The 22354-nt window shown below is 38.3% G+C and overlaps 1 protein-coding gene and 1 long non-coding RNA gene across 2 annotated transcripts; both read right to left on the reverse strand.

The window, feature by feature from the left end:
- Positions 1–5585: 5585 nt before the first annotated feature.
- LOC124290470 lies at positions 5586–6019 on the reverse strand. The gene is made up of 2 exons (XR_006901945.1): positions 5978–6019; positions 5586–5811 (listed from the first exon to the last, which is right to left on the reverse strand). It is a non-coding gene; the product is annotated as an uncharacterized LOC124290470 (long non-coding RNA).
- A 13426-nt stretch (positions 6020–19445) lies between these two features.
- LOC124290452 (putative nuclease HARBI1) lies at positions 19446–20665 on the reverse strand. Its single transcript, XM_046727157.1, has 2 exons — positions 19810–20665; positions 19446–19485 (listed from the first exon to the last, which is right to left on the reverse strand). The coding sequence occupies exons 1-2, from the start codon at positions 20526–20528 to the stop codon at positions 19446–19448; spliced, it is 759 nt and encodes a 252-aa protein (XP_046583113.1). The 5' UTR covers positions 20529–20665.
- Positions 20666–22354: the final 1689 nt, after the last annotated feature.

Consider the following 22354-nt stretch of genomic DNA (forward strand, 5'->3'; position numbering starts at 1 on the left):
ATTTCGGAACCGTACAAAAGAATAGGCTGAATTTGTACATCAAATAATTTGAAAAACACATTGTGGGTAAGGAAACCAACGTTGTTATAAACGGACATGAGGTATAACAGTGCTTTCTTAGCTCTGAGAGCTAAATCTGCAGCACAATGTGTCCAGTTCATAGTAAAGAAAAGCTTTACACCGAGGTATTTATAATGATTTACGACATTAACGGGTTTAGAATTAAAACACCACTTTTCCTTCGAAGAGAGGGGACCACCTTTTCTAAATACAACAATATTAGTCTTTTCAAGATTTACTGATAGCGACCATTCTGAAGAATATCTTTCTAGTATGTTTAGTTGGTTTTGTAACCCAATAATTGAGGTAGATACTAGAATTACATCGTCTGCAAAAAGTAACATAAATATTTCAATAATGTCGGGAAATAACTGGACACCATGCTTACCTTGCAGCGAAATATCATTACATAACTCGTTTATGAAGAAAGAGAACAGGATAGGGCTCATAATACATCCTTGTCTTAAACCGACTGGATACTGCCTAAAGCGGCTTTACCGCAGGATATGATTACAGGGCCTAGAGGAAACAGTGGTTGGCGGCTGTGATGATATGGGTGATCTTGAGATTGTTAGCATAGATAATGCTCCCCGAGTTAGTGGAAACTACGACACAGGGAAATCGTATCCGCAAACTATGCCACAATCCCCTGTTTACCGGATTCTTGACTCTGGGACAGACATATTCTCAACATAATGTTAACTGCCATACACTGTGTTTCTAATTTAACTGGTTCTCGCTCTCATGTTTACAGAGCCCAGAGTGTTTTACATTTACGCCAGAACAAGCGTAAGTTTATTTTCGTCATACCTATTTAATTAGGCTGATTATATTTATGGTTGTAAAGCAACATGAATGCACCAACATACTCTGTCACCTAGTCACAAAACAGTTAACAAGAATTGATTATTATTTTTTGAGTGCTGTTTCCCGACATGTACCTGTGTGGTTTGAGTGGTTCTGGCTCTAACCCCTCGATAGAAAAGTGAGTGAGTTTTACGCAGCTTTTAGCAATATTCCAGCAATATCGCGGCGGAGGACACCAGAAATGGGTTTCACACGTTGTATGCTAATGGGGAATCGAACCTGGGTCTTCGTCATGACGAGCAAACGCTTTAACTACTAGGCTACCCCACCGCCCCCCACATATAACAGATACACTCGACACAATAAAACTGATAGGGGAAGTGCCAGAGAGGCAACCCACACAGAAACTGAGCCTAGCTGTTCCCATTTCTTGGAGATACTGTTCAAGGTCTAAACCCGACGAATTGGCATTTCTCTTAGGATCGGAAAGGGTATCCCACCCTAACACTAACCCGAAGGATCAGAGAGGGTACCTAACCCTAAACCCTAGCCCTGATATTCGGAAAGGGTACCAGACTCTAATCCTAAACCCCAACCCTACACCCTAGGGAAAGGGTTGTTTGCCTCTAAGGACGTGTAAATAAAACCGACCATACATTTAAGTATTTAATGCCGTCATTTTTATCAACACGACTTATACTTAATGATGTACAGATATTTTCAAGTAGGTGACATTTGGTGCGGAACTGGGGTTGATGACTGTGTTCGACTTCCTGTGCATGGAAAATTGACAGGCGAAGTTAGCTGGATCTGGACTTTGTGTTTTTATTGTAGTTTAAAGGCCAGACTGCACCCATGTGTACATGGAATGGCTCTTGACAGCCTGGAGGATTATAAAGAAAATATACCATTCAAACAAAGTAGGGGATATTCCATTTTGCGAGCATACCTCTAGTTAGTGTCAATGGATATGAGAAAAAGTAATACATGTACATATATAATTTCTCTTCATCATCTGTTTTCTCCTTGACTTCATCATTTGCATGATACCAATCTTGTAAATCCAATATCCCCTACATTTTTGAATGGTATATAACATTACTGTAGAAGGCTGTGGGATAACATTTGGCTTTGTCTAACCTGGAGCGTGATGCAGCGGCGACATAGCAAGACAGCGGGCGCGCTATAGTGAGATAAATGCTCTGCGTCGGACAGGCATCGCTGGTTGGGGCTGTGCTCAGTAAATTGCGCGTCTTTAGAGGAAAACGGACAGACAGACAGACAGATATTTTATTAAAGTCTCACCTCGTATTTACGACATAAAGCAATAGACAAGACAATATAACAAAATATCCTTTACGACCCACCCATTAAGGGTTACGAGAGACTACATGTAAAATACAGATTAATTACTAAATGGTACTAAAAGCAATAATGGATAAATATACACAACACATTCGAAAAACAGACTACACGCCATGATATAAAATACTTTGCCGTTTTTCCAATAACATTTTGCAGGTTTTGGCTGCTAAATAGAACATTTCAACGTCGGACATGATAAAACTAAACTTGTCACAATCACTCAAACATTTAAAATTATAACATATTTCTTCACATTTGACTAAAAGACTGTAACATCAAAATAAAGTGGACACTGGAATAAAACATGACATTCATCCTCAACGCACTCATTACAATTAAGCATTGGTTCAGGGGCATGTTGGTGTATCGACCCGTTTCAACACGTAACGGGGGCACTCTACAGCCGAACATGGCTAGTGCTAGGCGATACGACCAAGGGAGGCCACTCTGTAGATAATGTTCAACTCCTTAGGACTGTTCGCAATACAGTCTCATCTTGTTCTTCCCATCTCCCCACTTACTGTTCTCCTGATTGACTACAACACTCCACTCCTGTAAATAGTTTTGCATCACTTTCTGTTCAACCTTTGATATAAAAAACCTATGTACAAAGTATTTCCAATAGGGATAAAATGTTCTACAGTTCTAAATTTCCTGTGTACACGTTGATGCCCATTCCGCTTACTAGACACAGCCTTAGAATGGGCCCACTTGCACACATTAAAAGATAATCTGTTCGGGTTCTGGTCGCATGATCGCTTGTAAAATCGAACAACACTCTTCCATTGTCGGACAACCGATGGCACCCATTCCATATCATCTGATGTATCATCATTCTGCGTAAACATCCTCACGCCCATATAGTAACTCATAGCTCGGTTGTGAACAGCGGTTATGCTGGGATAAGATACGTTCCCCATACTGCAGCACCGTAGTAGATAGTAGCCCATACCATGAAGTCGTAAAGCTTGGTGAAAGTTCTCTGCTGCATGCCGCCAAGGATTTTACACTTTGATATGAGTGCCGTGCTGGCTGCACTTGCCACTGCATTTCCCATCTGTGTGTAGTTTATATGCTCTGTCAAGTGTAGGCAGAGATAACTGTAGCTTTCTACTATCTTTAGGATCTCGTCTCCACACTGAATTAGCCCATCTGTTCCTTCTACTGCTTGCCTTTTAAAATGAATGACTTTTGTCTTCTCTGGGTTGACAGAAATCTTGTTTACCTGGCACCACTGACTGAGTCCATCCAAAAGTATTTTCAAGTCATTCCAGTCCAGATTTGAAGAGGTCATCATGCGACGATGTTGTATTGGCCACACCAGATATACTCATGAATACCTATTGAAAGGTGAGGATCCTCCGTTTTGTATCCCTTGTGACGAGATAATCACAGTCAGGCATGTCTTGCTTGACAGTGTTGAACAATCTATCACAAGGGATAACTATTTTGCATTTTTAAGAGAATTACATTTGTTAAATGATTTGTAAATACAAAAATATTTTATGATTGGAAGTTTGAATTAGTAACTCAGATTGTGAGTGGCTGTATCCTCAAGGGGGTGGGGGGGGGTGTGTGTGTGTGTGTGTGTGTGTGTGTGTGTGCTTAAAGTTATGTAAAATTATTGTCCTCCTGAGAGGATAGTAAGTCCCAAAACATTCAAAGTAAATTTAAACTCTCCACTTTTTAATCGTAGTATATGTGTCTTTTTAATGTCTGGCTAGATTTGTCTAAATTGCTAAGGGCTGAAGAGATGATGTAAATCCAGCTAGGGCCCATGCAGGAAGCAAATGTACTGTAAGTCCCCATGGTCCCTAGTATGGTGATCTACCTTCAGTTGTTGGCAATCTATAGCCTGTTTTTATAGTGTATTGTCCACATAAGGCTAATACTTTTAACTTTCCTCACTAGTTAGGGCTCCTTTGCCTTTAGGCAGGAGACCTATTGTAATCGTTCGTGTTTTTATTATTATTATTATTATTATTATTATTATTATTTATTCTTCCGCCGTATTTTGTAACAGAGCTACAGAGAGCACCGCTGGACAGAATGCCTTGACAAAAATCACCCAGATGCCCACCGAGGTGTAGATATCGCGCTTTAAAATCTCTAGGCTGTAGGCCCAATAGCAAAGGGCAGATAATTCAAAATTAATTCAAAAATTTCAATTTCAAATGCAAATATCTCCGTAACTAATGCTCCAATGTGTGCCAAAGTTCTTGAGCAGATGCGCAATCAAAATGCCTACAATTTCGCCTGGACGGCTCAAGTCGCTAAAATGCACCGTTTGGCCGCTATGTTGAATTGAAGTTTTTGGTGATGTTTTTCAGCAGAATGCTGACTGCATACCTCCCAAAATGTGCTGCACTAAAACTACAAGGGCTACGGGTTTCAAACGTTGCATACTTTGTGTCTATGCATGTTTCTACACAGTAGCATCGTCAAATGTGCCTATGTTTATATGATGGCCGCCATATTGGACGCTACTTTTGGGCAAAAGTTGTCTTCAAAAACTTTCACGGGCTACTTTGCTATTTTGTGCCAAACGAAACTTACCACATACAACACTTTAAACGCTTGTTCTGAAGTTGCCTTTGGTTGTTGAACATTTTCTGTTCTTGGTCCTATGTCAAAAGACCCTGCAAGCGCTACGGCTTTCAAACTTTGAAGAGCGCCATAAAAGTTACTGATCAAAACATCTGTTCAACATTATCCATGTGGATAAAACGTATGGGAGCTAAAATGGAAAAAACTGTTTGAGACGTGCCCCGAATGAAAGAAAAAGAGTGCCAAACAACCTGACCCTCAACACCAGGCAGAACACGCGAAACATCACGCAAAAAGTATTCCAACAACGTACCAGTCATGATAAATAATGCCTACATTCAAAACCCCAAAGTTTGGGCAGATTTAACGAAATAGGACTTCTTTATATCACCGACGGCCCAGGGTTCATTGCCGAATGTATCATAAGTTTCATCGACATTTACAGCACGGCAGATTACCCGTGCAAAACATGCGACAGTCTGAAGGAAAGCGCAAGGACGATATCTCCTATAAAGAGATTACCACTGCAAAGCGTGGTCCACGTGCATATATGGGAGACGATGTCAATTTCAATTGACAATGACGAGAGCTGTCCAGCGTGAGCGGGTTAAACACAAGCTAAACGATACTGAAGTAACAAATAGTATGTCTAAGTGTATTTTCAAAGACAACAGAGGGACAAGTGAAATTCTGTTTTCCTCACTGTATAGTTGCTATCTTTATTGGTTCTCTAGAGAGCACAATGAAAATTTGCAGTATGTTTCTCCTACTCTCCACTCAGTACTACAAACAACACAACAGTTATATGGTATGTCATGTGCGGTGCACTCTTGTTTATTTCCACTAAACTCCATCATCATCATCATCATCATCATCATTGCCATCAACATTAACTCTACATCATACAAACTCAATCAACATATCATTATGATCATTGTAATATATACAACTTATGACACTGTCATTCGTGTGATATACAAACAGGATCACGTATTATCAGCTCACACCTTATACAAATGCTCGACGTTTTATCTCGTCAGCGCTCACAATATGCCAATACTCACACGTATTATCATGGCTCGTCAGCACGCACAATATGCCAATACTCACACGTATTATCACGGCTCGACAGCACGCACAATATGCCAATACTCACACGTATTATCATGGCTCGTCAGCACGCACAATATGCCAATACTCACACGTATTATCATGGCTCGTCAGCACATACAATATACATATTCTCACACGTATTATCATGGCTCATCAGCACATACAATATACATATTCTCACACGTATTATCATGGCTCATCAGCACATACAATATACACATTCTCACACGTATTAACATGGCTCGTTGACACGTACAATATGCCTGTACACAACATCAAACAGTGAAAGCAAAATCACTGAACACAAATGAACACATTTCATTCAGATGATAAAAAACATACCATAAACCGACCACAGGTTAATACTAGACTCGAGCGCACCGCAACTGAGAATGCACTTCGAACTCCCGCCTTTCCTTATAAACCCATAACAGAGCCATCTAGCGGACATTCTTACATCAACAAGTAGTACTTTCCTACGCAAGGAGAAAATAATTTCAATCTTATTCGTTCCTCAAACGAAAGAAATTATATTTCTCCTACTCTCCACTCAGTACTACAAACAACACAACAGTTATATGGTATGTCATGTGCGGTGCACTCTTGAGACCAAAAGAACGGGGGTTTAAAGACCCAAAGAAAGAGACACTTTCAATCTGTTTTCTACACTGTCCTTTACATAGCCATCTTTAGCCCCTTCGCTCCTCCACCGTCCATGCCGTTTGAAAAGCCTATCAGGAATTCCCCGATTTGCAGCAACACTCGCCCCACCTGATCTCAAACTGTGCAAACCATAGCATTTAATGTCAGACACATATGGTTTAAAGGCCTCAATAAACACTTCTCGTAGCCGAGTATATGACATTGATTTGTTATCTGATCTAAAACAATAATTTTCTTTTGTTTTGCACATATTCCTAAACACAAAGGAATCAGAGTCAGCGTTTTTGCAAAATGAAGATATTTCCAAATACCTTTCCAAGCACTTTACAGGACACATTTTTGTATTGGTTCTACCAATAACCAGCCAGGCTCCATCCCGATACACATCTGTTTTTGAACTCTCGATGAAAACTGTCATATAAGCATCATAGAAGATGAGATCGTCATATTTCACATTCAGTAATTCAGAGGAACGTAAGAAACCAGCAAAAGCAAGAAGACACATAGATACAGTTCTCAAATTATATACACTAGGCTCACGCATTTTATCATCAAACATCTTTTCAAGCAATTCTAACGTGATAGGCTCCTTCTTCACGGGTTTCGATAATTTTCGCTTGGCTGCTTCTAGTACATTAACAACTAGGGCATTATCAGTAGGAGACGATAGCCCAATAATATTATGAAAGTGCCTAATGCTATAAAAGGCATTTTGCACCGGCGAATAAGATTCTGATCTTTGTATCACGGATAAAAGATATACAGCACTATGCAAGGGACTTAACGGTAACACGGTTGGCATACCGTTAGTAATCGCCCATTCTTTCCATGCACGGAATCCATACTCGTACTTTTTTGCACGTGGACGACGCTCTAGCATGAGACAAAAGAACCGGCACATCTCCAGCTAGCTGTCTCACACTCGGGGGTAGCGTCCCTATCTCCTCGGAAAACACGTGTGCAAAAATACATCTGTAAACACAAAATTCAATATTGAACACAAAGCGCCAACATTTGGAAATTTAAATTGCTCATACCAAACAAACCATTTCCTTGTCTACTCGGCACATATGCCTCTTTACAAGTGGGTAAATACACAATGTCCTTCACTTGTGAAATGAACGAACCCCCGGGACACAATAAAGGCCAAAAGTTTGCAGAATACCATTGAGGTACTATCAATGTGGCTTTACAGTGGCCTCTAGCCAAATGTTTTAACACCCTGGCCACTAAATACACTGGCGGTACTATCCAGTTATTTCCTTCCGTCCAGCTCATAGTAAATGCATCGACTCCTCGTGAACCCGGATTCCAAAACCTTGAATAAAACCTGGCGACTTTGTTGTTATAATATGAAGCAAACAGGTCTACCTCATATGGGCCCCACATGGAACTAAGGTGTTGAAAAACATAGTCAGCTATACCCCAACCGTCTGTGTCTATGATTTTACTGAGGTAATCAGCTCTCTCGTTCTCAGAGCGAGGTAACCACTGCATTTCTAAGTGAATCTGGCATTCAATACACAAGTGGAATATCTTCAAAGCAATGTTCTGCAAATGCTTTTTCATAGATCCTTTGGATACAATAATGTCAACATTCTTGTTGTCGGTAAACCATTTGACTCTCTGCGATTTCAACTTGGACACAATACTCTGCATAACCATATACACAGCCTTTATCTCTCGATAGGTAGAGCTCGCTTTAGCCTCATCAGGAGACCACTGACCATGTGACTGAACGTCACCAAATTGAACACAGTATCCACCATACCCGACATTACTTGCATCACTATATACAACCCGTGTAACAGTATTCTGCTCTATCAAACACTTCTCAGTATAGTTGCTTATGTTGCTTAACCAAAACTGAAGCTGTTGGATGCTTAGTTCAGAGAGAAGTACACTGTCATTCCATGATACAATATCAACAGTTTGCATGGACAACGACCTCGTCATAAGCTGAGCAACAGATCCGAGCACAATACTCATGCTTATTATCTGCCCCACTACAGAAGCAACTTTTCTAACTGGTACAGTCCCGTTAACCGACAACAATCCTTTAACACACTGCATAAGTTTGTCCACTTTCCTCTGTGGTATAGACAAAGCCATTAAACGTGTATCAATGATAAGCCCCAACCATTCTAAACATTGGCACGGCTCCCACAGTGATTTTTCTACCTTAGGCACGAAGCCCGAAGAAATGATATCCTGCTTTACAATATTCGCAACATCTGCGGTATTGTATTTAGAGTCACAGGCAAGGAGGCCATCATCTAAGAAGGTAACGATGTTATAACCCTTACTCCTCCAATGCTTTACTAACTGCCGAATTACCTTTGTAAATACATATGGTGCTGAGGACAACCCAAAAGGTAGTACAAGAAACTTATAAAACTTTCTAACCGTGCCTTCCTTCCATGCAAATCCCAAAAAACTGAGTATGATCTTCAAGTATATCTAAATGATGGTAGGCAGAATGAATATCGAATTTAACAATCCAATCATTTTTCTGTATATATAACAAAGCTGTCCTCCAGTCTTCATATTTGACCGATTCCTTCCATATATGTGTATTCACCACCGAGAGATCCAGGATCAATCTCTTTTTACCTGAAGACTGAACGGAAACAGAGAGGGGGTTTACGACTGTAGGTTTTTGAGAGCATTCAACAACCAAACCTTTTCGTACCAAATCAGCTATAGCCCCCCGCTACAAAATCTTTATGCATTATTGCTGACTTATTGTTGTTTAAATCCATATCAGGTGGAGTAGAATAAAAGGGAATCTTGTAACCATTTTCTAGAATGTCAAGCACAAAGTATGAGCAACCTATATTTCTCCAAAATTGTACACTGTCCTTTAATCTATTCTTCACTATGATTTCGGCATGGCCCTGCTCGTATTCAAAATAATCATGAGTCAGCGCGATCTGACCTACTTCATCAAAAACACCATACTTAACTTTGGTGTGCTCACTAGTATTGTCCTCCACTCCCTGAAGTGCGTCCCGCTGTGGATGATTGCTGCTGTCCGCTTGTAAAGGGACAATGACGTCGCCAGTGTTCAAAGCTTCCACACGAGAAACATGCCCCGCTGGAAGAACTCCTCCGAAAGGGCTGATTGACGCTAGGTACAGATTCAGCAGAAGTAACAGTAGCAGAAGCTGCACGACCACCTCGAGGCCTGCTGTAGGGACTCCGTGTGAAACGCGCATTCCTTGCCTTGAATTTCCGAACAGCTTTACTCTCAGCCCTTGAAATTCGCTTGTCGTCGTCTGAGTCAGATGCAAGATCTCGGGAAACATAATTTTTCAGTTTCCCATCCACCATCAGAAGTGTCGGCAATCCTTATCAGTTTATTACGCTGCTGAATACGTAGTACTTCTGTATCTACCAGATCTGAGGCGTAATCCAACTTATTGTATTCAAGAGCAAACTTAATCTGCTCCAAGTTATCCAAAGTCTCAGAATTGAAACTATGTTGAATTTTATTACCTTCTTTTTTCCAAACTATGTCCTTAGCAGCCTTCAACTTCGTGAGTTCTTTAGACGTCTTTAGAAATTCGCCACGAAAACTCTCCAATCTATTTTCCACAGACTTAGCAATTTCTGCTTTAGATTGGTCCAACTTCAACCAAATCTCGTCTAGCTTGTCAGAGATAGGTTTGTTTTGATCCATGTTATAACTGATAGGTTAATACTAGACTCGAGCGCACCGCAACTGAGAATGCACTTCGAACTCCCGCCTTTCCTTATAAACCCATAACAGAGCCATCTAGCGGACATTCTTACATCAACAAGTAGTACTTTCCTACGCAAGGAGAAAATAATTTCAATCTTATTCGTTCCTCAAACGAAAGAAATTATATATCTCAAACGTTTGCTGATCATTTTCTGTTCATGATGAGAGCATAAACATGTGATTCTTTCCGACGAATGGCACAGGTGTTATGTGCCAAAAACCCAGAGCGTTACACAAAATTAAAATACAGTGCAGTAGAGGTGTTATATCTTCATTGAAATTCAGTCTTTTGTAAGGGGTATGTCTTTAGGCAGCTTTTAAAGATTGTCAATGAATGAGCGTTCCGGGTCATGGTAAAAGTTGTAGCTGTGGTCTAAGGGGGGTAACTCTGGTCTAGCTGAAGGAAGCGCTAGTAAAATCGTTCAACACTGCATACTCGCCGGCTTTGCAATTCCCGAAGAGTAATGCGCTTTTGCCAATCAGTTCTGTCTTGTGGAGCTTGCATGGATGTAAAACTTCATATGTGACCTTTATCGAGCTGTCAGGTGTATTTCCAGTATATATACCTGCTCTCGATTCACTATTCATTTGCAACAGCCCGAGTGTAACAGTGTAATGGATACTAATACAAACTACTAAAGTACCTTTATTGCTGTGAAATTACAAGTTCACTTGCATCAGCGTGAGAGTGAGTGAGTGAGTTTAGTTTTACGCCGGAGTCAGCAATATTCAAGCTATATGGCAGTACTTTACATCACCGACGGCCCAGGGATACATTGCCGAATGTTTCAAAGAGTTTCTCACACATTTACGACACACGGCACATTACCCGTGCAAAACATGCGACAGTCTGAAGAAAAGCGCGAGGACGATTATAGCCGCTCCTTCAAAAGCGCTGTTTGTAATCGATTCCACACAAACGCAGACAAGTTGTGCAGGTTTATTCACCGTGTCAGCATGGATAGCACTTGAAAAGTAATAGGTAAGTATGCAGTCATAACATCTACATCTATATCTACATATCAACATGTGCATGGGATACCTTGGCGACTGTTTGTCGGCTTAATTTCCCCTCATGATATGTCCTATAAAGAGACTACCACTGCAAAGCGTGGTTCACGTGCAGATATGGGAGACGAGAGAAGTGTGTATGGTTGCGAAAGCTATGTAAGTGTGCAAATGCCGCGCTCCTATCGATCTGCCCTTTCCAAGTTTAGATCCGGTTCTGCACCTCTAAAGTTGGAAACAGGCAGATATTCAAATATGCATGTAAATGAAAGAGTGTGTTTTCAATGTAGTGATAAGATTTAAGTCGAACGTCATGTACTGTTGGCATGTCCGCTGTACGATGATCTACGTGAAAGTTTATATGGCCATATGTGGTTCAGCTATCCCAACTTCCTAGATTTATGTTATAATGAAGAAATGATTTTACTATTTAAAGAACATGTTTATTTTACAGCCAAAACCTGCGTTCTTCAAAGAAGAAAACTTATTTTATGCGGCTAAATCCATAGTGTACCTTTTATCATATATGCCACTTCTATGTAATAGTCTCTCATAACCCCTTAATTGTGGCTCATTTTATGTATATGTCTGTATATATCTGTACTTTTAGATGAGGTGAGACTTAAGTAAAATATTTGTCTGTCTTCTCAGGACGTGGACAGACGGTTTTCCTTTGATGTCGTCTGTTTTTAAGTAAGGGATTAACTGGTCAGGAAGTGTTAAAATCCTAACTGTTACCGGAATTGTGAAGGTTTCGTGAGTCTGTTCACTCTGGTAGTTCACTCTGGTAAGCGTGGTTAGCATGTGACTATGATAGGTGAGTGAGTTCACTCAGAAATCGCTTGCAGTGTTGACTGATTTCATAAAATGTGTTCACTCCGATAAGTGTACACGCTAGGTGAGTAATAATCACTGTCAGGAAATTGTTGCTACAGTTAGATTACAAATTACTTCTGACATTTCGAGGCGGAAGATATTTCTGCGTGAATTGACACACATACAGAATCCTGAAGAGAAGAAAGAAATGACTGGTGTTCGTGGCATCAAGTGTTGTAAATCAACTGTATCTACAGGTAACGACATCCTCACACAACCACCCCGCTGATCCAAATGAAACTGAGATTTGTCGATGTTTAATAACCGTGGGAACATTTGCGTCATTGCCGACACAGTGTATTATAATTTTATTAAAACTGTAAATAAACCCTTGTTTCGTTTCCTTATAATTACGCAGTCTAGTATTGCCTGAAGTCTTGCAATCACAAACTCTGTCTATTGTCTGGCGTTAATTAGCTTAGTAACCCAAAGTGGACACATTTTTCTAGACTTTGCTTTTACACGACTTAGGATGTCCACGTCCCGAGAATACCCCTACTGGAGTACGTTAGTTGCTGTAAAACCACATGTTCACTTGTGCCAGCGTGAGAGGAACAGTGTTATGGATATTGATAAACGCTACCGAAATACAGAGCACGAGTGCTTCGTGTCGACATGTCTTTTTGGTTGCTGTTGATATTTAGATGGAAATGGTGTCTACCAACAGTGCAGAAAAAATCCGCACTAAACTCGCCAGGTATCTCTATCAGTAGGCAATGCACCATAATAAAGAGCATGAAAATGTCATTCTTTCCGTAAAATGGCACATGAGTTGTGTTTACTGACCGTTAAATGTGAATCACGACTTGTCAGCTACATGTGACGTACATTTAAATTCACATAATGTCAGTCACAGTGAACCTTTCAAATTATTTAGTTCAGGCCACAAAATTTTCTGTTTCTCTGACTGTTTGAACAAAGGGTTCTTCTGTTTTGATATTCATTGTACCTAAGTGATATTATTTAATCTACGAAAATAGGTTTTTTGATGAGTTTATCGAAACTTAATGACCCCCCAGTACTTCCAGTCGAAGAGCATTCGACTAGCAGTGATATGATTCATATTAACTAATACCATTACTACATTCATGAGATATGTGAGAGATGCAAAAGGCTCCAAAGAAGTAAAGCCAAGGAGCCCTACATCGCTGCTCGCAGCTATATTTTTAATTGTAATTGTAATATACTAGTTGTTTTACTTTCATTTGACGACATTTTTTTATAATATATATTACATATTCCATTTCAATGTCAAACATGTTCACGTCACGATATGGCTGAAATATTGCCGATGTGACGTTAAATATTAACTCACTCACTTCAAGTCAGCTTCAGTCTCGGCAAGCAGAATGATATCATTGGCGCAGGCTTGGACGCTTATGCTCCAGTCGTCAACTGGTATGCCGATGTCAAAGGCGTTGAGGATGAATATTAGAACGTTGATGTACAGGTTAAATAGTATTGGTGAGAGCAGACATCCTTGACTGCTGACCCGAAACCACGTCGTACTTGACCAGTTTATCTGCACACATGACTTTACGTTATGGTAAAGCGATAAAAAATGAAGCGATTAAACATTTCCCCTTCAATTCAATATTCTGCAACTTTTTCCACAAAATACCTCTATCTATACAATAGCTTTTCTAAAATCCATGAGAACTACGAACGTCAGTTTGCCTATACTTTTCCTGGGGCCGGATTCACTAAACTTCTTAGAATTTTCTTAGATTTATGCTTAAGTTTCCTTAAGAATTCTTAGCTGAGAATTTATCTTAAGTAGCAATCCACATAAATCTTAGCTGAGATATTTTAAAATTCTTAGAATTTTCTTAGTGAGAAACACATGGGATTATGGGATACAAATTTATGCTAAGAATATTCTTAGATGACGTATTGGAAATCCCCGTATCTATTAATAGCATAGTTGAACTCTCCTCGCGTGGAGATAGAAAAAAACTTACGCAGACGACAACAATCAGAATGGAGAAGAAAAGTGTCAGAAAACCCAACTGGACGGCCGAACAGACGTTGTACTTAACTCGCCTTGTTGAGGTAAACAAGGCTGTGTTACTCGGCAAGTTTGGACCGGGCGTGACATCTGCGCGAAAGAAGGAAATTTGGACACATATTACTATGCAGATCAATGCCACCTTCACAGGTAAGTGACGATCGTAAATTTTAAGTGCACTTTAAAATGTTATCACCTTGTATATGTAACTGTAACGTATTTGCCTCCTACAATAATTAATGTATTTTTTATTGATTTGTAAAGAATTTAAACGTTGAAGTAAGTGCAAGTTTAAAAGCGAGATGGTTCATATGTGCTATTTTCGATCACCCATCTCAAAACGGAAGGATTTCCGCCCGTAACCCCCGTATTTATTTCCAATCATTATTTGCCTGAGGATATCCGCCTATGTTTTTTATAAACAGGCTATACCTAACCTAAAACCCTAAAATCCAACCCCAAACATTACCCTAAACCCTTGAAATAATCCTAATAAATAGAATACATTTCAAGCGGGGTTACGGGCGGAACTCTTACCATCAAAACTTTGACAAGTGATATTGGATTTATGCATTCAAACATCATATTGTTTGTGCATATCAACTGATTATAATCATTTGAAGTAACAAATACTGAAATCAAATGTTACACATCTTCTGTTGTAACAGCTTACAAGTATACTACAACCGACATGCTTAGTATGTTCATTGAAATAGTAATGTATTTGGGCCAGTTTTTTTTTGTATCTAGTCAAATGTAGATTTTTTGTCAATGAAAATGATAACAGTGAATTAGGGTTGGTTTGACATGTTGATAATTCTGTAAATTTATCTCAGAAATATAGGTTGATATTCAGGTATTTATCAAGGCAGGTAAGATATTTCTATCGCAGGTTTTCATGTGAAGGAATCACATGAAACATTCTATTTCACCCAAGTCTTGAAGTAAGCACACATGTATCATTTTATTTTACCCAAGTGTGAAAGACTCACACATTTTCATTTTATTTTACCCAGTGTGAAAGACTCACACATTTTCATTTTATTTTACCCAGTGTGAAAGACTCACACATTATCATTTTATTGTACTGCAGTACTTTTCATGAAGAAATGACCCATTTGTTTTGTTGTGTTTGCAGAATATTTCTCATGTGTACCATTATTTTATTTAATGAAACACTGACCCCTATGATTTATTGTTCATTATTTTGACTCCTTTAAAGCTTTTGAATGGCAGTGCATTATGTGGAGTTGGTTCAATTCCAACCAGAGGCATACACAGAGTCAACGTTTATCTGTTTTCATGTTAATATTAACAATAGTATGTTGAAAATAGCACTAATATTGTGAAATGTGACTAATATTAGTGGGCCAAGTGGTCCCTTATCATACCTTCAGACTGAACCTTTGTTAATATCATAATTGGGTTGTCAGTACCATTACATAATAAATTTTAAAATGTGAATTTAATGTAAATGAAAATATTTGATTTCATATTTGTGTCCTTAATTGTTTCATGAAATGTTTTTTTCATTTTTTCCCAGGATGTGTCAGAACAAATGACGAGGTGGAGAAAAAGTGGCATAATACCCAGTCGAAGTCCAAGTCTGAAATTGCAGCATATAAGAAAGGGGCTGTATCTACAGGTAAGAGCTCAAATATAGATTTATGGTCCATACTTATTGATTTTGGACAGTCTGTGTGTGATGAAAAGTGATTACTTTGAAGGAGTATAAATTGAGTAATAAATGGTCATGGTGTAACCGGGTTGTGATGGGTAAGAATGACATTCAAACACAGGCTACGGGTAAGAGGTTTTATTTGCAGTTAGAGAGGTAACGACACCCTGCAATACACAAAACAATAACATAAGGCAATATCATAAAAACATGATGCATCTTTCACATACGAGTAACTTACAATTACACATTCACATTCGCATATAAATATATTTGTTAATGAGGCATAACATCATTGTCTTGATTACATAAAGAATTCATCAAGGGCGATAACTCTATTTATGGGTACTATACACGAGGTATACAAATGTACAATGAACATGGATCATTGTTATAAAGTACATTACATGTTCTCAATACAATAATTAATTATCACTTTGTGGCACCAATGATACAGATGGCAATCAGTGATACATATGTATCATAATATATTATTTACAATATATACTATTCACAACAAACTATTCAGAACTGGTGTCTGCCACAATGGTAATAATAATAATGAGAGAATGATGTATGAGTATAGATTATATAGGCAATGTCAGATCATATTATTACTTACTAGTATGTGACATTATTTAGAGCTTACCAAAGAAGTGCAAGTGATAAATGACATTGGTCAGTGTGCAAATTAGGCTGTTTACAGGGTCTTGCATTGAACAAAATATATTCACCCCAAAAAATCCCCCCTGACAAAATAAGTTGAATAGACCGTCATGAAAAAATATGAATACGTCTGATTATGTTTCAACCCATGGGTAATTATGAAATTATCTATACATTGCAGGTGGTGGGCCGTCACCTTGTCCACTTTTAACTGAAACAGCAGAAGTAGGTGTGGGACATACTTGGGAAGGACAATGTGTCCATATCAGGAATACCAGATTCAATGGACTCAACTCTACTGCAGATAAATGAGTCTACTCAGTCAAGGTTTGTCAAAACATTCAGCTTTACTGTATGTCATTAGATAATTCCTTCAATAAAATTGGTTGCATTACATTCCAAATATTGATAACAAATTTTATTTCCAAAATAAACTATTGATGAAATCCAAAATGTAAAAATCACATATCAAGAAGATTATAAAGCTCTCTTTCCAACATTTATCCCTTTACTGCCTTTAATGTTTGATATTTATAATTGAATACATGATAACAAGTAAAACTGATTATAGTTTATTTACATTTCAGTGATGCCATGTCATTTTTAGACATCAGGCTCTAACAGCAGTGGGAGGGTGCCTGGAAATGGTCACCAGTGTGGCAGATGTGGCAGATGTGGCGGTTACTCCAAGCAATCCGAGTGATGCAGCAGTTCCCACTGTCAAGGCCATTACACACAGTCCCTGCAGCAGCAAGTAGTGGAAGATGTGCTCCACCAGCAAGGAGATCAATCTTGAACCATGCCTTGAATGTGATGAACTGTATCATAAGAAGATGAAATTAGAAATTGAGGTTCTTGAACTCAAAAAAAAGAAAATGATGGAACACAAACTAAAGAAATTTATGGAAGAGTAGAAGACTACTCATGCTTCTTAAAATGTACATATTTCTTAAAAGCTGGCCAAAATACTTGTAACAATATGGTTCTTGCAAATTTTTTCTTAAAGTCAACAAATCTACTTCATTAAACATGGTTCAAGCCTAATGTAGGTATCCACATGATGCTTAAGGCACTCGATGAGTGTGGGAGAAGTACATGCGCTAGTAAGGTTAAACATATCACGGTACTGTTTCAATTTGGTTTGGGATTGGGTTATGCTTGGCTTAGCCACAATGTTGCAGATTCAAAGGCTTTCATATCTATGTTCAAACAGAGGTTATGTGATAATTTACAGGAGTCATGGTACTCCTCTGTGGAATCTTCACCTAAATGTTATCTCTACAAAGCCCACAAATATTTTTGAATGTTGAAAAGTACTTATGTTGTGATTTACCTTTACATGTAAGGAATGCTATTCCAGATTTAGATGCTCAAATTTTAAAATTGCCATAGAAACAGGAAGATACGCTAATGCTGATAGACATCTAAGGCTGTGTAGCCACAGTAAAAGAATAATGTCAATATTATTGAGGACATATATCATATTTTGCTGGAATGTGCACTATATGTTGATATTAGAAACAAATACCTTATTGACATATATAATGATATGTCTGTTGTTAATATTTTAAAAGATTCAAACACAATTACTGTATATAATGTTGGAAATTCCCTCTATCATGCAGAGCAGAGGATCAACTTAAAATATGCTCAGTAACTGAAATCTAATGATGTTTGTATTTTGGGCCTGACTCCCCTTTACCCTTTCTTGGTGAATGTGGCAGATTCCCTCTTCAACTTACTTATATGTCAAGGTCAGGTTAATATTTGTGTAGACTTTTAACTCTTCCAAGTTGTAGATTACCTCATCAATTTTATTTAATGTTAAAGTCTTTGGATGAATCTGGACATATAGCAACCACAGAATGAAAATATCTATTACATTCTTTGTGAGTTTTAAATGATGTTTATATTAAAGTTAAATTAATTTGGTACTAAATCTTTTACTGTCATGTTGATGAAAATATCCAATAATTTGCCTTACCCTAGAAGTGAGTGTTGGCAAAGTGATCCCTGTAAATCAGGTTATGTCCAGACAACTGTGGCACAATCTGTGGTTGGTCGCCGTCATCTGGGTCAATCGATTCACCATCAGGCAAGGGGATGTTTCTCAACTTGCATATGTTGTGCAAAACTGCATAACATGTGATGACCTGTTGTGAAAAGTAATTATATGTAAATAAAAGTTCTTTTCATTTAAAATTGTTATCTTGTTATTATTTTGTCAGTAGTGTTGTATGGGTCCACATACCGGTAAGATATCTTGTTTCTCATTTCTGTATATTACTTCTAATATATTTGTATATGTTTCGCTGGAAGACCATCATTCTGAACATGCTTTATCTGTTGTCATTTCTATGAGTTAATTTCTGCTGATGAACAATGTAAACCGACATCAAAATGGACCATAGTTTTAGGAAACAGTTCTTACATATAAGAAGAATCTTTATTTGGCGTCAGATGTTTTTGTTTGAATAATTTCAATCCATTTTAATGGATGATTTTAAGAAGATATAAATGGAGTGTTTAAAAACATATATATTAACACTTAAGAAACATACACATGCATGGAAGCACACACACATACAAGACATGCTTCAAATACATTTTAAGAATCATAAACATACATCAAATATAAATGTTATATAAGATTATTTTCTACTTGTGAACATGTTTATGAATTTACTTTTTTAGCAGATTATTCTCATCTTATATTGCATTAAACCTGTTAGTATTGCATATATAATTAACAGTTAAGTAATAAAGCACAGTTTAATTACAAATAACATTGGTTTTACACAGATGAATAACTCTTCCACATTTATTATTTAATACTGGCATTTACCTTGCATGTTTTTCTGGGGTTAATCTAACTTCTCCATGCAACACATGAAAGCGCTTGAGTTGCCCTATTCCCTCTCCACTATGCTGCGTGTCCTCTTATGAGCTCTGTCAAAAATCAAATGTTATGAAGATTATTTTAAAATCTGCAATAGCATATTTTGCAATTTTTAACTGGCAAGTAAATAAATAACATGACATAGATGTAGATAAATAATCGATTCAGCCCTAAAGCATTCTTTTATGTTTACTGTCATTTCATTACGTATTTGTCAGAAAGTTTTTGATGTATTCTAGGATTGTAGATTGTTCCAGGAAAGAAAAACATCAATTTTTAATTCAACCCAGTTACACTTTTATAGTCATATTTGACAGGGGGCATAACTCTAATTGACTAACCAAAAGTCATGTCGTTTGCAAGATTCGATTTACCTGTTGTATGCTGTCTGAGAGCCGGGATTTGGCTGAAGATAAGGAGTGAGGAGCCAGTCTCTACATGGATATCCACTGTCTCCAAGCAAGTGGCAGCGGGCAGGCATCAGGTGGCGAGAGAACAAAGCACAAACGCCGCTCTCGGTCAGTATGCGCGAGTCATGAGTGGACCCGGGCCATTTCGCAACAATGTCAATGATGTGTGAACTGTGGTCAAAGACAACCTGAGTATTGATGCTGTGGTACTGCTTTCTGTTCACATAAGCAGGTTCGTGCTGGGATGGTGCAATAATCTGAATGTGGGTGCCATCTATAACGCCAACCACTCCGGGAAAATTACCGATGCCATAGAAACCAAGTTGGTTTCGTCGGATTTCAGTCGGACTGGTAGGAAGCGAAACGAACTGTCGAACAATGGCAGGGGCAGACAGTGCAGTTATTGTTTGGTTAATGGCCCTACTCACTGAAGACTGTGAAACACCAATGTGGTCCGCATTACACAGCTGCATTTTGCCCGTGGCAAAGTAACGCAGCGTCAGTAGAACTTTGTCAGTAGCTGATAAAGGATGACTTCTTTGAGTGAGAGGTGAAATTTCATTGGAAATGAGACTTACTACAAATTGTATACCATCTTTTGATAATCTAAATCTTCGTGTCAACTCTGTTTCTGTGTATTTTTCTAAAATGTTGGTTCTGTCGATGATTGCATGGGCGGCCATCTTTGTTTACTTTAGAAAATTCTTAGTGCTTAAGTAACCTATGGATGATTCTTAAGTTAAGAAAAAATCTTAAGCACTAAGAAGTTTGATGCATATTGCTTAAGCAAAACTCTTAGTTTTATATAGGTTGCTATGGAAACTAAGAATTCTTTCCAGACTTAAGAATTCTTAAGGCTTAAGAAAATTCCAAGAAGTTCAGTGAATCCGGCCCCAGGGTCTCTATAATTGGCGTCACAGCTGATACATGTTCTATGGTTGATCTTCCTCTGCTCACCACCTAGTATATCACAGTTTTCCGCATGTTCGGAAAGTCTATTGTTTAAAATTCCATAGTAGAGCTTATAAGACGAACTTGCTAGTATTGTAGAAAGAAATGGGAAATTAAAGATAGATACAATGCAAAGATTTGATAATTCATAAGAAACTGTCAACGTTTCCGTGCAGTGTGACGCCATGACTGATGGAAAATCATGCAGAACGACAACGGTAATTATCACCATGTCTGGCTTCTTCTCTTACTTACAATGAAAACGATGTAAACATATAACAATACACAGATAGTCAGAATCATTCTGATTTCTTACATCTCATATTTATGTACAAACGATCCCGAATCAAGCGAAGGGTCCCCGCTAAATCCTGTGTACACTTGTCAGCGAAGCCGCCATTTCGTAATCGGTCATCGGTAGTGATGTCATACGTCAACATTGTTGTTGGGCAATTTCTTTGAGGTGAAGGTCGGTTGAACAAGAGTTAACACAATCGCCCTATCCTTCCGATTACACTTTCAGAATTATGATGTATATTATGCGTATCGTTCAGATATGTTTTTCATGAAACTAATTTCAGTATCTAAATTCAGCCTTGTTCAATATCATATCATACGTGGTTATAGGGTATATAGAGAATCTCACCCAAGTGTCTTCTGATATCAATTATATCAACACGAGTTGATAAAGTTACAAATATCCGAGGCTTGCCGAGGATATTTTTACTTTATCAACGAGTGTTGATATATTTGATATCAGAAGACACGAGGGTGAGATTCTATTTATCATCCAAAATCACTCTTCATTAATTTTCAATGAAAAATGTACATCTCTGAACATGGTACTGCCATTAGACTTGCAGTGCAGAGATGTCATAGCATTGTGATGTCATCAAGTACATGACGTCATAGCATTGTCAGGGCATTGTACAAAATCTACTGTCAAAACGATATCTCCTAGGAGATATCGTTTGATCTCACACAAGCGATATCTCCTGTGGAACACAGTTTTGGATGATAAACGTTTTTATTCTTCGAAAGATTTTGACACATTTGACTCATTTAGTGTAGTACACCATATTTACTCCTTTACACAAGTGTTAGAAGTTCAAACGTGGCCGTAACTGCAACATGTACTTCAGTTCCTATGATGTACAGTATTCAACACATTGGGACTAGTATTGCAGTTTCATATGAACAGGTTCATGAACAGCGATTTAATTCAACCTTATAAATAAAACTGATAATATTAATGAAAGTGATCTATACATTTTATGAGTGAGTGAGTGAGTTTAGTTTTACGCCGCACTCAGCAATATTCCAGCTATATGGCGGCGGTCTGTAAATAATCGAGGAACCAATTGGGAACCGATGACATGTGTCAGCCAAGTCAGCGAGCCTGACCACCCAATCCCGTTAGTCGCCTCTTACGACAAGCATGGGTAACTGAAGACCAATTCTAACCCGAGACCTTCACGGGTCATACATTTTATGAATATGCACACATATTTAAAGGAATTGTCTTGCTCATTGAATTTGTTTATGTCTTTTTATAGTC

The sequence above is a fragment of the Haliotis rubra genome, unplaced genomic scaffold (assembly GCF_003918875.1).
Source record: "Haliotis rubra isolate DU_JTF1 unplaced genomic scaffold, ASM391887v1 Scf466, whole genome shotgun sequence".
Taxonomy (NCBI): Eukaryota; Metazoa; Mollusca; class Gastropoda; order Lepetellida; family Haliotidae; genus Haliotis; species Haliotis rubra.

Coding starts and splice junctions, on each gene's coding strand:
- LOC124290452 (XM_046727157.1), bottom strand. CDS start 20,528: ATGGCCGCCCATGCAATCATCGACAGAACCAACATTTTAGAAAAATAC. Junction 19,486..19,809: donor TCTCAGACAGCATACAACAG/GTAAATCGAATC, acceptor GATTTTTGACAG/AGCTCATAAGAGGACACGCA.